This window comes from Dermacentor silvarum, chromosome 1 (genome assembly GCF_013339745.2).
Source record: "Dermacentor silvarum isolate Dsil-2018 chromosome 1, BIME_Dsil_1.4, whole genome shotgun sequence".
In the NCBI taxonomy this organism is placed as follows: Eukaryota; Metazoa; Arthropoda; class Arachnida; order Ixodida; family Ixodidae; genus Dermacentor; species Dermacentor silvarum.
The window spans coordinates 301,856,286-301,872,942 of NC_051154.1; the positions used below are offsets into that span (position 1 = coordinate 301,856,286).

The following is a 16,657-nucleotide window of genomic DNA, read 5'->3' on the forward strand; positions in this document are numbered from 1 at the left end:
AAGTAAGCAGGTGTGCTGCGGCGTAAGTAGACCGACATGAAGAGAGACTCGATGACCACGAGAAGGCGCGTGTGAAACCGTGGTGTTGATGAGAAGCGCTTCCCGTGGGCAGCGCGTGTGAAGGGACACACCTGTAGTGCTGCACTGCCGATCCGGGCAGCATTGCATGTGTAGCGTGCGTTGGAAAATGTGGCCCGACTATTACTAACTGAATGAACAAGCGTGGTGTGAGCGCGCACAAACAAACAGGAATAGATCACACTGAATGACTGCAGACAACGACTGTCAAAACGCTGGCAGCGAGCGTATATACGCCGCAGCGGGCGAAGGTACGTGCGGTCTATCCCTTCAACGGAAACTGAGCGGCGAATGCACGGCGCATAGAGGTCAGAGCCGTGTGGAGATAAGAGACGATGCGGACGAGCGACGAGCGCGGTTGTTGGCAGCGTAGAAGTGCGCCCCCCCCCCCCCCCCCCCCGGCGCTCCCTCCGGCGCTGGCTTCCCGCTTCCTTGCTTGCGCGTGGGTGATTGAGTGCGTTCGCTCTCCGTGATAGCGCGCGTCCCCGCACGCTTCCGCTCGGGCATACGGCGCGCGGCGAATATTTTATCTATAGGGAACCTCAAGGCGACGGCGACGGCAGAAATCCGGTAGAAGTGTCCATATAATTGCTATCGCAATACAAGCACGGGCGTCTGTCCAAAAGCGGCAAGGTTTATAAAGGAGAAAGTGCGTAAAAACGGGGCTACCACAAAAATCAGTTTTTTCGCGTTGCGGCTCTAATCCTTCGCGAATCAGGAATTTTGGGCATATTCGTCTTTATTAAAATACGCAATTTCGAGCTGCTGGGGTTCCCGATTCCAATGCCTATCGAAGTTTTTCTCGTTTGTGAGTGGTCAAGCGACGCTCCCCCTCGTCGAACACGGCCACTCACGAATACGAAAAGCGCCTCGATAAAAAAAAAAAAACCTTCCCCTAACGGAAAAGGGGGGTAAGCGATGCTTCTACTGGGTGCACCTAATCTAACTATGATGCGACGGCTGCGACGCAGGGAACGATGCCTCTGATGGTATGCCCGCATTCCGGCGTTGTCGCATGCGTTCGATGTCTCGAGTTTGCTCGGCGGCGTGGTTAGCAGCATGCGCCCGCCATTGCCGCTTGCGATTCTTCGAAGTTAAATTGCTTCAAAATTACACCTGCTCGTCACGTATTACAATGAATGGCTCATACCCTCTTCATCAACGGCTCATGCCCCCGAAACCGCGGCCTGCCCACTACAACGACCGAAGAGAAGGGAAATTCTACGCTTGAATGATGAGCGACAACACAGCCAGCTGTGAAAGCAGACGACGACGACGAACGCGGGAGCAGTAGCACGAGCGCCACCCGAGGGCCGCCAACGAGAACACTGCAGAAGAAAATGACGACGCTCGAGCCAATGCTGATGATGATAGTTTTTTTAGTACAAGGACCCCACCGAAATATGTGCCTTATATGAAGTTTCGCTTGAAAAGGCATCGCTACAAAATAGCTGCCAAGACAGCCGGTCACTACAGAAAGTTCGGAATGGAAGCGAAGAAATCGAAGAACGACACTGGAGGCCACGCCCTCGCGCTCTGGCACGAGAACCCGACGTGGCATAGATGAAGATTGCTCGCGCTTTCCAATGCGCAGTTGATCGAGGTGGACGCACTTCACACCATCACGGTAAGAAACAACATCCGCCTACTACCTTCCATGGGCATCGAAGCACGCAGCGGCATTGAAATACACCGTCTCCTCCAATACGGCATATCCACCTTCTCGGAAGCGTCGCCATCCCGCAAGACGCCTACGTTGATTTCGCTCATCGCATCTTCAGAGGGGGCCACGGACGACGTGTCCTGCGTGTACGGCTACTTGGCCGTCAAAGACGTTCTGCCAAACAGCCGGGACATCGTGCTCAAGCTACGCAACAAGGCCGACAAACACATCTGCAACAACTTCGTAGGACATCGTAGGACTGTGTTGCCGAGGGCCGAGTGCGACCTGCTCGCGGAGATGGGCGTCAAGGACACCGCGTCTCTGTGCAACACCTTGCAAGCACCAAGCAACGTGCAAGGAGCCCGGTGCCAGACGGCGGTTGCATCGAGGGGCACCAGACGCCTGCTGATATACCGGTAAACATCAATTTGGTGTTTTGTGTATCACACCGTACGACCACTGCGAACATCCTTAGTGGATAGTTGATTTTTTTTTCTATAGCATTGAGAAAAATACATATACAACATGTTATCTCTCGTAAAAAATAATGATTTTCAATAATTTTTAGATTCCTAAAATGAAGGAATCGCTGTTACAATCTAGAGCACTTAAGAGCCATCTAGCGCATTGTTCAGCTGGGTTTGCGTATAGTGACATGATTGATCGCCAAATTGATACATATTTTAATGCTTTCAACTAATAGAAGGATTTTGCATGGTTGGAATAAATTGAATGGTATCGCAGGACGCTGATAAATCGCTCAGTGAAAATTTTGAAATAAAGAAATGCGTCGGCAAGCTTACGCATCACACGGTTGCGTTCTGCGTTGCGTTCATGTTACATCTAAGCGCCATGGTCACGTGCTGACATGATTCTTAAGCGATTTCCTCATATGCTCGTTTTAAACTAGTCTCAGGCAAGATTACCTGGTACAACCAAGTGTGGTTATCAAGTTTCTCAAACTCTGCGCTCTTCATAATATTCAGATGGCATGCGTGCTCGTCCACGCACGTGTCTTCTTAGCCACGCCTACCGCCTTTTAACCTTAGCCTTCACGTGCGTCTTCTCGTCGACGCTGTTGAGAGTCATCTACCTCGCCAACTTCACGGCTGCTCCATCTACACAACTAAACATTCTAACACCTTCATGGGTACTGTAAAATCAATTTGTCACCAGAACAACAAATGTAGTAGTGCAAATACAAGCGCCCTTATTTGATAAAGACTCTTAAGGTAAGGCGTTTGGCTGAAGTAGAAGCGAAAAAAAAAACACAAATGTCTCCTTCAGCTTTTAAACTTTCCAATGTTTGCGAGTTCTTTGTTAGCATTACTACAGGACTGGCATCAAAGGGCAAACAATTCATCCTTAAGTAGGCTAAGCGCGAAAAATGCATAGAGGTAGATTTGAACCCAGGAATTTCATGGGGAAATCAGAAACGCTAACGGACTTGTCACCCAGTAGCCACAGTATCACGCTTTTTTTCGCTTGAAATATTGGTATCTATATTTATAATTGTCCAGAAACCCTAACTTATCGAACTTGTGAGAAACTAAACGTTCGTATAGCTGCAAGGAAAGTTTTTAACGGTAGCGAAAGTGCGAACACCATTTGTATAGGCTGTTCATTCTTTACTTACGATGGTAATTTTTTATTGTTGTGATCTTTCCCGCGCAGCCCTACTGTGTTTTCAGTAAAATAGGTGCTCCGAATGTATAATAAAGCGTGTAAAATTATACACACGCATTTAACAACATTAAGGGTGTTAAATTCTTTCGCGTGTACCTCGCGCTAGTAGTCGGCGCTGTGGTTATGCCGAAATCCCCCAGTTAGAAAGGGGAAGATTTAGCTCGGGAAATCCTCTCCTGTGGGGTACATCAAGCAGATGAGCCGTTGTATAAACGACCGTTTGCAAGAGCACGCTAACAACAATGGAGCGAAGCCCTGCAGCAATTTGTCGATTTATAGTGACCAGTGCGGGTGTATAGTGCTTACTTCCACCAGACGTGCATAGTTTTGCTCTGCATCCAATCGACCGAATTTGAAGTTGGTTGTGTTTAACTGAAAACGTTAGAATTTCACGACTAGCTGGAACCGATTCTTGATTTCAAAATTAAAATGCAGTATGGCTATATACGAGAGCAAACAGGGATAGCCGGTATTCTAGTTGACATTAAGAGGAAAAAGTGGAGCTGGGCAGGCCATGTAATGCGTAGGATAGATAACCGTTTGGACAACAGGGGTGACAGAATGGTTACCAAGATAAAGGAAGCGCAGTCGAGGGCGGCAGATAGCTGGGTGGGGTGATGAAGTCAGGAAATTTGCAGGCGCATGTTGGAACCAGGAAGCGCAAGACAGGAGTAATCGGAGATCACAGGGAGAGGCCTTTGCCCTGCAGTGGACATAAATCTAGGCTGATGATGATGATGATGACTACGATTATTGGAGAAAGACGCGCGTGCGCTCAACACAAATATAACTACGAAATCTCACACCCGAGTAACGATAAAGACGGCTTACTAACACATGTGGAACATTTTTTTGTATCGAAGGCATCCGTAATTTCAATCGTCACTTTATCTCGGTGTTTAAACAAACTATTCTTGTTTTCAAAAAGTGGTTGGCAACCGCAATGACGGCAATGAACTGACAAGTGCGATTATGCAAATTCCTTCAGAGAGCTATTATACGCTCTTATTGTGTCCTTTACGCAACGACCTGTTTGTACGATATAGATCAGAGCGCAGGAAAATGGAATTGAGTTCACGGCGTTACGTTGGCAGATCCCAAACTTCAAGTGGCGTTTAATATTGCGCACTTCACCGACTAAACCAAGCTTAGAAAGGGCACGTTTGCGAACTGTTGGACAGGTGCTGCTGAGCTCTTCCTCTGCCGAAAACGCTACGTTCACTACAAACTTTGACGCCACTTTCTTTATTGTTTGGTAAATTCAGTGGAAGTAAGGAATTACAGCCATATTCATCCGTGCATTGCATTTGCGGGATTTTTTGAACTGGTTACCTTTACGCGTTTAACTAGTTTTTTACATGCTAACGAGACGACTGCGTTTGGTTAACCAGCCTCCGTTTACTTGTCCACTTTATATTTGACAGCCTGTTGCATTTTATCTATACCGCTCTGTAAAACGCCGCTAGCTCGTCAGTTGAACGTTCGCAAAAAAGGTCGCAAATATTTGAACAATTTCACATAAGCTATGAATTACCACAGCATATTTGTCCGTGTCAGATACACATAACAGAAGCAGTTTACAGAAAAGTAAGGTCGCTTTTTTGCTGCAGAGTCAGGAACTCGTAAAATTCGTGGTTAACCTTTTTCATGCACCGTATCCGAGTTATTTTTTACGAATGTTTCGACCCTATAAATGATCATCAGAGCTCCACCAATCGGTAGAATTCAGCTGTGTGCCGTAAATACAACTTTCATAGTTCAATGATAATGCCCCAAAGCAGAGCAGTATGTCATGATTTAGCACTTCGAGCTGACTTAGTTTGGATAAGGAACGTAAAGCCCGCCGAAAATGTTAGGATAGTTTTTCCATTTTTTGTACCTTCTTATAATAGGTTCTGAAGAAGTCGTGTATGAAGGGAATCGAACAAAATGATCATAAGTTATATAATGGCTCTTTGAGCACTTTACGGTAGCGGCATAACATGAATCTTGTAACAGAATAGAAAATAGTTTTTTTTTGGCACACATGAACTATTTCTTCGGAACAATAATAACATTACACGTGCATCTTGTTCTTGATGTTTTCGTACACGACCGCTGCGTTAACATATTGGCGCCACAAGAGACCACTGCAACTCAGCAGCGAGAAGGACAGAATCTATTTTTTAATTTCCAGAATTGATGATGACATCCTCAGTGTCTTCGTTCAGGCGCTGTTTACTTGGGATAAAGCAAGATACTTTTCACAGGAAGAGCTGCTGCGTACCGCGAAGTATCGCTTGACGAATGTGCGTTTTAAATGCATTGCTATTTATCGTCTTGTATTGTCAACGCAGTTCGCAGCAGCCGATTGCACCTGGTGTGAAAACTGGCGTGAGCCCGTATCCCCAGGTCGTCGAGTATGGCGACGTGCCTTCTCCCGAGTACAGCCTTTGCGTCCTGTGTTCCAGGCCGCTCATCCACCCACGTGACACGCTGCCGTGTGTGTTGGCGATGCTGAACTCCATCACGGCTGAGGTCAACATTGACACGGACGGAATGTCAACAACCAAGCAGGTGCCTTTGGCGGCTACACGCGAGGTAAGAGTAACTCCTTTCCAGCAAAAACACCGAAGCCCAGCATCTGCCTTATTAGATAATTAACATTTCGGTATGTCCAACTGCTGTAGAAAGAGACCCTATATGTACGGAGTCCGGGTATTTGTTTGTACTCTGAACGCGTGAGGACGAGCTGCGTAAGCCTGAATATGCTATTTCATCAAAGAGGCTCTGCATGCTTCCTGAAATTCAACACTAAAAGCTAGAAATTGTGGTGAGCGTTGTGGACTGCATTCTAACGACACATCCATGGGTACTTTGGCTTTACAGTGAAAGCTACTAACAGAATGTTAGTGCATAAATCTACCGCCACTAAAGACCAAATGTCTTGTTCTAATATTCCGAATTTTATTTACTCGCCTACATCAAGAAATTTTGAAGAGAGAAGAAAAAATCCCGCGTCAAGTTAAGAACTCTGTAGTGAGTAGTATACCAGAAACGACACATTTCTACCCGAAACGACACATTGCCGTGAGTGGCGACAGCTTTCAAACGGATACAGTCTAGAGGGTCGCACGCACGACGGAGTTCATGTGATGAGCAGTCTCCAGGTGTGCTGCAGTGGCAGTTCTCGATTAAGTCGGTCATGGCAATCAACTGCCAATTCCTTCTCTATTAGAAGTAACTAAGCGCCACAGCATGGCTGTTCACCGCAGGCGCCTCATTGAGGCTATTATGGCCGCCACTTTACTAGCTAGAAACGATCACAAGCCATAGAGATGGGAGCAACGGCTGTCGCTTCAAAATGACTGTACGCAAAGCCGCTTAATGATTAAAGGTAGCGGCAAAGACTCGACAGTGGTACCGCCTAGTTCGGCCATGGCGTAGCAGACGACGGCTAACTCGCTACTAGAGGAAATCTGCAGCAACTCCGATCGCGCGTAGAGCACTTTCGTTTCACTGGGTCGTAAATGGCGATATGAGCGCGCTAGAAAAAAATATACTAAAGCACAACGCGTGCATCCACTTTACACGGATTGGCCAATGGGGGAGCAGAGGAGGCTTGGGCGACAGGAGGAGTCGAGAAGGAAACGCAAGGGTGAGCGTGGTGGCGGCAAGACCAAAGAATGGCGCTACTTTTGGAAGATTGAGGGGCTTTAGCTGTACGGTGTTCTATAGGGTCCGTAGTGACGCAGCACAGTGAAACTCTACCAGTTTAACTGCGTGCGCGAAGCCTCCACGATGCATCGCGAAGAAGAGCGTGCGGCCGAGCGACACAATTCAACGCTTGTCATCGCTTGCCCCGTGAAGGTGCCTCTGTGCGCATGTACTTAGTATTTGAGTGTGTTATGCACCCCAAGGTGCTTGCCGATTGCCCTGCTGCTGAGCTAACAGCCATCGCAGATAGATATCGCAACTACACCGCAGCGATCAATTGTTGCAGGTGAGGGCTCTTGTGTTCAGTTATCAAATAATCAAATTACCAGTGGCTCCGATACATCGTCGATGAGAGAGCAGCCATCGCAAACGACAGCTGGGATGCGTTGTCGCTGGAAAACACTGTACTCTAAAAAAAGTTTACACCTTTAGGTCGTAGCTTGTCCACAAACAATAATCGCCATCAGTCTTGTCCGCATTTCTTTCTTTAAGCACTCCGAGCCGGGTACTTCCTATTCACGAAAGGCTTGCCCATCATCAGCGTGACACAGCATCTCGGCAGAGAAGTAGTGAGAGCGGAGTTTTCAAGAAAGGAAACGCAAACAAGGCATATGGCGATTATTGCTTGGGGACAAGGTACGACCCAAAGGGTGTAAACGTTTTTTAGAGGGTACGCACTCCTCAGCATCGTCATCCACCACGGCGCATCGACGCCTTGCAAGCAGTCAGTGACATGCCGATAATTATTTGCTGTGCGCTACGTCGCAGGAAACGAACCGTGTTGTGGGGCATCACAGCCCAAGAAGATACATGCATAAGCAAGCGAAAATCAACGGTTTGTTTTTGATAGTGGTGATGAGGGCAGTCACCGATGACAGTGCGTTGTGCGTGTTTTATTTCGGCTGTCAATATTGTTGATGGCCTCTCAGCTCAGCACCGCGTCACTGTTGCCGAAAAATAAGTTATGCGTGGCCCAACCGTAGTGGGTGCGCGCCCAAGAATTGCACGTCTCCCGCGGGCGTGACCTACGGTTTTAATTGATAGGCGAACTCATGCCAAGCTCGTACATCGCGAAACCCCCCTCGAGTAACTACGGAACATGGCGTCGGAAGCAGCAGCCGGTGTCATCGCATACAGTGGCAGCAACCGTTTACATGACCGTCTGGACCCGTTCACCTACGTGACCGACGTAGAGTTTCAGCATCATTTCCGCCTTTCCAAAACGTCGATGGGCTTGTTGTCTGACGAGTTAGGCGAAGCCGGCCGGGTATACGGAGACAGCGTGGCGAGCAAATTATGCTTTCCGAGTACAGATTAGTGTGACTAGGCTGCAGAGGAAGAGTTCGTGCGATCGCTTCGGCTCTCTCCGGCTTCAAGCACTGTGTGTCCACGGCGCCCCAGCGCCAGGCCAGGTCCGGCGGCGTCATCGGAGTACTCGATTACCTACAAGGACCTGGCGTGCAAAGCGGACCAACCAACCTGCGAAGGCGAAGTGGTCACATTATACTGGAAGACTAAGAATGGACGCCGGACTGCCTTGCGGTGCAAAAGGTGCCGAAAGCAGTTTTCGCATTTACACGGTATTTACAAGCAGTTTTCACCAACACGGACCGCCTCGGCTTTCCGAAAGTCCACCTTTCCATGGAGCATGTGATTTGGCTCACGTACTGCGTGAGCAAAGGCGTAGACGTGTGGCTGTTGGAGGAGATGACCGGTGGCTTGTTTCCTCTATTGGAGCACACCATTGCCGACTGGAGGGACTACGCCCGTGAGGTCGTGAGGGACGATCTGCTGGCGCGACCTCCACTCGGTGGCCTCGGAATCATAGCGCAAATTCACGAGTGCCTTCCTTCGCGGCAAGCAAAAGCACGATTGAGGCCGCCTGATAATGCGCGCCAAAGTTCCACCGAGCTGCAAAAATTACTGCCGTATGAAAGATCGTGGATCATGAGTCTTCAGCATAGTCGGCGAGATCACAGGGGTGCTGCGACTTTCCAAGGTCGACCGACGATACGCGGCGAAGCTAGGCCCCTTTATTACAGCCAATGTTCAACCGGAGACCATTATTCACAGTGACGAATGGGCCGCATAGAACTGTACTACAAGTTTAGTGAATGCTAACGGAGCTATAGCCTCAGTCTGCATTGGGAGGCAGTCAACCACAGCGTGAACTTTTTGGAGCCCATCCTGGGCGTTCATCGCAAAAAAGATAAAGTTATTGACAAAAAGTGAAGCGGCAGCTCGTCACTGGTGGGTATAGGATAATTGCACCGCTGCTCGAGCCCCACCTGACATGAATGTGGTGGAAGTCAATTAAGGGCCACGTGTGCTTCGAAGACCCTTTCTTGCGTTTATTAGAAACCACGGATCGCTCGTGGCTACAAATTATGAAGACGCCTTCTTAAGATCGTTAGAAGCCATCGCTCACTACCAGCCGGTATAAAGGTTCTTCACAAAGTAAAAGAAAATGAAGCGTAGTATAGTGACCCTTTCGTTTCCGCCATTCCTGCGTGATTACACGGTAAGCGTGCGGCAAACTACTTCTGCGCTAACCGACGCTGCATTAACGCGAGTAACGAGTGATCTGTTGAAAAACCAGTGTGAAAACCAGGCACACACCATTCTGTGCTCGGAAATGCGAGCGCAAGCATGTAGCGAGCCACACCACTCCAATCCAGAAGAAAGAGGCGGAGGGGGAGCGTTCCCTCGTAGTACAACAAGAAATGTATGAAATATACGTATTGGTATACTACACATTCAGTGGAGATCCTCTAAATTATAAAATGCTAATAAACCACGTTAAAGTGACTAATAATATTGTACTAAATGCACCTATTTTATATCTTCCTTGTGCCTGTAATGCACTCGGTGAAACGACAAACAAGTAATCACGTGAGCCCCAGTTTGTCCACCAGCCAAAAGGCAACACACAAGAGGTGATAGCTACTCAGAGTGAATCTAGATGAACGAATCAAACTGGAGGCAGGGCGACGGACAAGCTTTGTCTTGGTACCCTAAGTTCTTTCATCTTGGGGCGTCACCAGAGCTCGTGAAGATCCCGAGTTTCACCAAACTCGGCGCATCCTGCATAGCACCCCTGGTCAGGGGATCAAAACCGAGACAAATCCCTGTCCAGGATGGTTGCTAGGATAGAAGCGCATGCATGAATATTCGACGGACCGAAGCACAGGGGCACTTTGTAGCTTTGTGCAACACTTGGGTGGATTACAATTTTTTCTTTCAAAAACGTATACCTCCACCTCGCGGTATTCTGCAGAACTGGTCTGCCATGCCCTCAAATCTCTGCCAGATATAACTGTCTTCCATTGCAAATGTGTCACAGCACGCCGATAGCATTAGACCCAGCGTTTTATTTCGACATAAAGGTGAGCTAGTTGGCAAGGATTGATAATGCAAAAAAGGTCGGACACAAGAGACACGGACACAAGAGAAGAAAAGTGGAAAACAGAAGCGCCGCTTTTTTTACTGCGACTTTTATTAGTACATTTGGCTTCGTTTGTTTTCAGCTCTCTACGTCGTTTATCAGCTTTCCTGAAATCCTATTCATATTCTTTTCCCTTCTCAACTTAACGTCCTTTCCCAATTTGGTCATCACTGTCATGGAAAAGAAAGTGATTACACGGAGTACATCTGCTTAATTCTCTTTCTTCTGTCCTCCAGGCTGCTTCCACACTGCCATCACCGACAGAGGGCCAGGAGGCGGCTGTTGGCAGCGGCCCCATTGGCTCCGAAGCCATTGCGTGCAGCGAACGACAGACTGGCGTCTACCGGGACATTGTTCATAGAGTCATACAGGGTAACAGTTCAGAGACACGCAGTTTCTAAAATACTTGGCAATTGGTAACTAATCAGATGAAACCTGACATCAAAAAGAGCGAACCTGTTTAAGCCAGTTCTCAAATCCGTCGGGAGTAACTCAAGAGGGGGTTCGCTTTATCCAGTGCATTTATTTCGCCCTGTCGGAGTCTCTTCATACACAACACTGTACCATAGCTTAAGTCAATCATCACCGCTTATTATTTGCGGTGAAGAAATGTGCCAACTGGAGACACAGAAACGTGCCTCACGCTCAGATAATCACACAAGCGTTCCAGGGTCGTCATCGGGCTCACCTACTGGCTAGGAGTCCGGGGCTGTTCAGGCGAAGTGTAATTCTGGTCAATCATTATTTTTCCCGACTATCAGCACCACAACAGAAAAAACGGGTCGAGTTATCATCACTAGTTGACACATGTTCAACTGACGTTGTTTACGGAGAGAAACCAGACTATCGGAAAAAATGGACAGTAAAGAGCTGTTCTTTTCTGAAATTAGATCTTGTGCTGACCACACCTCCCGAATCTGTGTCTTCTTTGTGTGTGTTTCCTGGATTAATTGACCATTCCGCAACAAATTTTACATCCTCATGGAACCATTCCGCAATAAATTTTACATTATCATGGAAATCACACCGCGTGCCTAAGGAATATAATTTATCCACGCCTATCAGAGGGAAAACTTCTGAGCTTTTAATGCAGAATTAGCCTGGTTTGTTTAAGAATGTTTCCCCGACTTCTGGGCAAAATTTATTGGCGAAAAAGCAAATGATATAACCAAAAACTGCATTTCACTTCGTGTTGCTTTAAGGGGTCACCGTAGTTTAACATATCCCTGAAACGATTACAAAACAAGAAGAAACGCATCTTGAGTCAGTGGAAATTACGTAAAACAGTTCAAAGATTATCGCCTTACCTGACAATTGCTGCTGACTACAAACGTGCTCTTACCCGTGCCAAGCACTCTTATTTTCATGAAACAATTCCTTCTTTACTCGTCCCTAATCTGCAAAAATCTTGAAATATATTTCTTATGCCCGCATAGGAAGACAAACCTCAAATCTGATAATGACAACATAGTTCCACGTGAACTTGGTTGTGTCATCTTGAACAAATCCTTTTCATCAGTTTTTTTGTGATATTTTTCATACTAGCCCACCCGACGCAGGTTATAATAACTTTCCACTTATGGAAGAAGTAACAATCAACTCCGAAGGAATTCTGAAACCTTTTAAAAGAGCTCAAGTTTCATTACCGACAGGTACTGACAGAATCATTTGCAATGTTTTAAAAAAACTGTCATCTACTCTTCTCCGATGCTATCTTGTTTATTTTCCCACTCACTTCTATGTGCCACGCTACCTGACGACTAGAAGGTGGGGCAGGTGATTCCGTTGTATAAATTTGGTGACGTGTTTAACCCTATAACTAAAGGCCTATTAGTCTAATTTACATTCTGTGTAAACTGATTGAACACGTGATCTCCGAATGCAAAAAATGTAAGGCGTGCAGACACGGACACAAGAGAAGTGAAGTGGACAACGCAAACGCTGACTATCAACTGAAGGAAGCACTGAGGCGAAAAAAGAAAGAAGACACGAAACACATCTGCGCATGCTCTGGAATGGTGGCATTACGTGTCAATCGGGTACACGTGCCGGTCTGCGTTAGAGATAACTGTTGAGGCATTTGATCTCATCTTCATGTAAGGTAATTGAAGGCTGACTCACGTAGGCACTTCCACCAATATTAATATGCCAAGCCTCGACCATTAGACGCATCCCTTCATTTCTATGCCTGTACAGCATCGCGCATTCATCTAACTCGGGCGTGCATTTACAATCTTGGGAGTCTTGGAAATGTGAGGAAAGACTGGAAGGCGATCCACCGCTTAACGACCTTTTATGTTCCATTAGCCTCCGATTAATACACCGCCCTGTTTGCCCTACGTAAAATGGCCACAGCTGAAGGGAACTTTATATACCACACCCATACGACAGTAAGTAATATTGTTTTTCTTGATGTGCTTCACGGGACAACTATCTGTTCGTTTTTTAGCCTTTCACCTGTTCATTTTTCCTCTGCACGGCAGCGCATATCTTACCTAGCTTATTGGGAGCAGTAAAAACATTAACACCATATCTACTTGCAACTTTCTTAAGCCTGTGCGATACGGAATGAATTGGGTTGTCCACTTTTCTTCTCTTGGGTCCGTGTCTGTGCGCCCTACCTTTTTTGCGTTTTATTTCACCGTCCACGGTTCGGTACGAGATTGTAACAACTACAGGAGTATATGTGCTCACTAACGTTTGCGTATGCTGCTTTTGTGTATTGCACGCCCCGTGTCTCCTTTCAATGTTAAGCTCTCTAAAGTTTCTTTAACACATTTATTTCTATAAATAAACGTTTTGATGTAAGGCTGAAGGCACTTCACCATTAGTTTGGCACAATCTCTTCACAGGAAAAATCTTCTTGCCTAGTAACAGTAAAAGATCAATCAGTTCTATAGTTCTGCTGAACGCACTAAAAAGTTATAGGTATTCTAAAGCATCCATTAGCTGTGCAGAGCACATCTTTAGCAGCTTCAGACAAACACGAACCCGCATCCATATCGTGGCTGTGATCTGCTTTGTATTTTTCTATATTTCCAGGATGTGCCTCAGGTAACACATGCAGTTTTCGACATTTACTGTCTTCGTGTCTAAGTCGCATGCAATTGTATCTTTCCGCTCCTTCTACCAGGTTCGACCAGCCCAGAGCAGCCCGAAATACCGCGGTGCACGCACGGAATGGCGCACAATGACGTCAGGATGCGCCCGTCATCTCGTGCAGTACCGCACATGGGCCGGCTGTCTTCACGGGATGCACCCTGTCTCGGCTGTTGTGGCAGAGCAGCCCCAGGCTCTGCAGGGGACATACTGTGACTTGGGTTGTGTATGGTTCGTAGTACGGTTGCGGCTGCCGACGTTACCTGCACGTCAACTCACTTCCCTGGAACAGTGGGTTCACTAGACGTATGGAAGCGAATTCAGGGCCTTCCTACGCTAATGTGCTGGTGTGGTGGGGTAAGGCTCACCGTGGAAATCTCCGGCTACCGCTGCGAGCTAGTCTCTGCGCTGCTATGCGCGGGAAGATCGTGCAACGACACTGTGGCACGAGTTGCTCCCAGCACCAGCGTTTTTCTTCCGTTAATGTTTGGATTCGTTTAATCTATTTCTGTGAATGTAATAGTGTTGTGTAGTTTTGAAATACAGTTTATCGTAGTTGAAGTGTGTTGCTGCATGAGTCGGTTCCATGAGCACGCTTACAGCGCGCGGCTGTGACGGGAAAATTTAAATGAGCCGCGTGTTCTTATTTATTTTTCACTCTTTTACTGTCTCTTTCATACTCTGGAATAAATAATATATTCATGAAAAGTAGCTTCACACGGTCTCGCACGTGCAGACTATTACTCTGGAAACTTCTAGACAAATCAGTTGCGAAATGCTTAGAGCAGTACTACCTCGGGAGGGCAATGAAATTAAGCTAAGCCGATGTCGCGCTTGAAAAAACAAACATGTAATTCATTGTGATATACTGTTGTCCCGATTAGCACCAAGATAGAAATGGAAATACACAATTTAAACAATGACTTTTTTTATTTTGCGAAGGCCTTTGATCGTGTTATACACAATAGGTTACTAAACACAAATTCGTTGGTATTGACGATAAAATAATTTCATGGATAGTGAGGTAGCTCTCAAATTGTAGTCAATTGAAAAGGGTAAACGAAGCAGAATAAGATCACCTTCAGGTATTTTCGGGAGTTTCGCAAGGGTCTGTATTAGGATCTTTGATTTTCTTATATACGTAAATTATATTTCTCGCGTTGAATGTCGCATAAAGGTTCGATTGTTCGCCACGATTGCGTAACTTATATGGCTGTGCGTGGAACAAATGACCGGGTTAAGGTGGATACATCCTTAAAACACATTGCGGCCTGTGGTGACAGATGGGGTATAGCAATAAATATACGTATATATAAAAAAACTGCGTGTATGACTTTAATCCTAAAATAAGAGGCCGTTTGTTTTGCAGTACAAGCTAAATGGGATTTCTTTAATTTGCACGGCAAGTGTAAAAATCTGGAACTAATATTACAGCAAATGAGTTTTCCGCGGCAGAAGTTGCCTAAAACTCCTTGTCACGTTATGTTCATAGCATCCGATGGTTGGCCCAGCATTATTAGAACATAAATCATTTTTGGAGCTCCTATTAACTTTGCCTCATAGATAAATTTGAACAAAATTAGCAATAAGGCGGTTCAGTTTGAAGTATACTCGTGCCATGAAAGTGTTACTACATTTAGACTACAATCTGGAATCCCTTCCCTGTGTGCACAGCGACATCTTGCTTCTATAAAGTTCCGGTATGTGTTCTATCCTGGAAGCACACGTGTTAATAAATATGAAAACTTAAAGCCACCTGCTCGCCATGCAACCAGAATCGATCATTACAAGTGCATACGGCCATGTTGTGCTCCCTGTGATACTTCTGAGTATTCATATTTCCCAATGTCCGTGGCGAAATTGAATAGCCTGCGATATTGAATTGTTAATTCTGACTCTATGAGAATGTTGCTTGATAAATTAGAGAAATAGGTCTGTTTGGGCCTGTGAGGGAGACAGTCTGGCTCACGCAGACTCATGCTCTGTGGTCAGCCTTAGTCAGTTTAGTGATTCGAATCATAAGTGAGTTTGCCAACCTATGTACCTACAAGCTTGTCCAACATGGTTGACATACCTCAATATTTCATTTTTTATTATCTAAGATATTCGCAACATAAAAGCCGCGTCAAAACCCGCATTAGTGAATAAGCCAACCTATGGTATCGGCAAGCTCCAGACTGAACAGAAATCTATTTTGTCCAGGACATGGCTTACGCATCAAAATAAGGCACTTCGGTGATTGCTAGCCTCACGTGGGGACCTTCTTCGCCAATCGGAGCCAGTTGTCAGCTGCTCAGCGGTCTCCAGTGCTCCTTTACTGCGAATACAGTTAAGTTCTCGAAATTGGGATTGCCTTGTCCGCGTCCGTTCATTCCGTTGCGCTTACGATGACCGTTGTCGTCGCCGATGACACTTAAAGACTAGTTTTGTCGGCGTCGGTCACCTCGTAATGCCCCTCTTCACCATTGCAGCCACGTGAAAAAAAAAGAAAGAAAAACGAAAAAAAAACGCAATGCGCATTTGGCCCATGTGGAATCACAGCAGTAGCCGTAGTAGTAGTAAGAGTAGCAGTAGAAGTAGTAGTAGCAGTAGTAGTAGTAGTAGTATTAGTACTAGTAGTATTATAAACAAACAGCGAGATTGAATGATCATAAGACGTCTTGCCTGATATAGTTCTTTTTGATGTATACTCATTAGCTTTCTTCCTAATAAATAAGAACGTCTTTAGAGAGAATACAAATATTCGCATCCCAAGTATACTACACCTAAAGTATACCAACACGACGTACACGCAAAAGGAATGAAATCGAATGTCACTTTTATTCACGACTTCCTCAATGGAAGCAGAAGCGCTCAAGAAGTTACCAAATGACGAGTTATGATAGGTCTTCACCCGTTTAAAGCGAAAATCACGTAAACATCCCACAGTGAAGATGTCTATCTTATTTTCGATTGCCTGCCTATTCCTCAGACGATTGCGCTCACCCAAT

General features: G+C 46.1%; 1 protein-coding gene across 1 annotated transcript in view; it reads left to right on the plus strand.

Moving 5' to 3' along the window:
• Positions 1-2,025: 2,025 nt before the first annotated feature.
• Positions 2,026-16,657, plus strand: part of LOC125943012 (uncharacterized) — a 74,848-nt gene continuing 60,216 nt past the window's right edge. Inside the window, exon 1 of the mRNA XM_049661351.1 lies at positions 2,026-2,157. Within this exon, the coding sequence (XP_049517308.1) occupies positions 2,039-2,157 (119 nt within the window). The 5' untranslated portion in view covers positions 2,026-2,038. The remainder of the gene's footprint in view (positions 2,158-16,657) is intronic.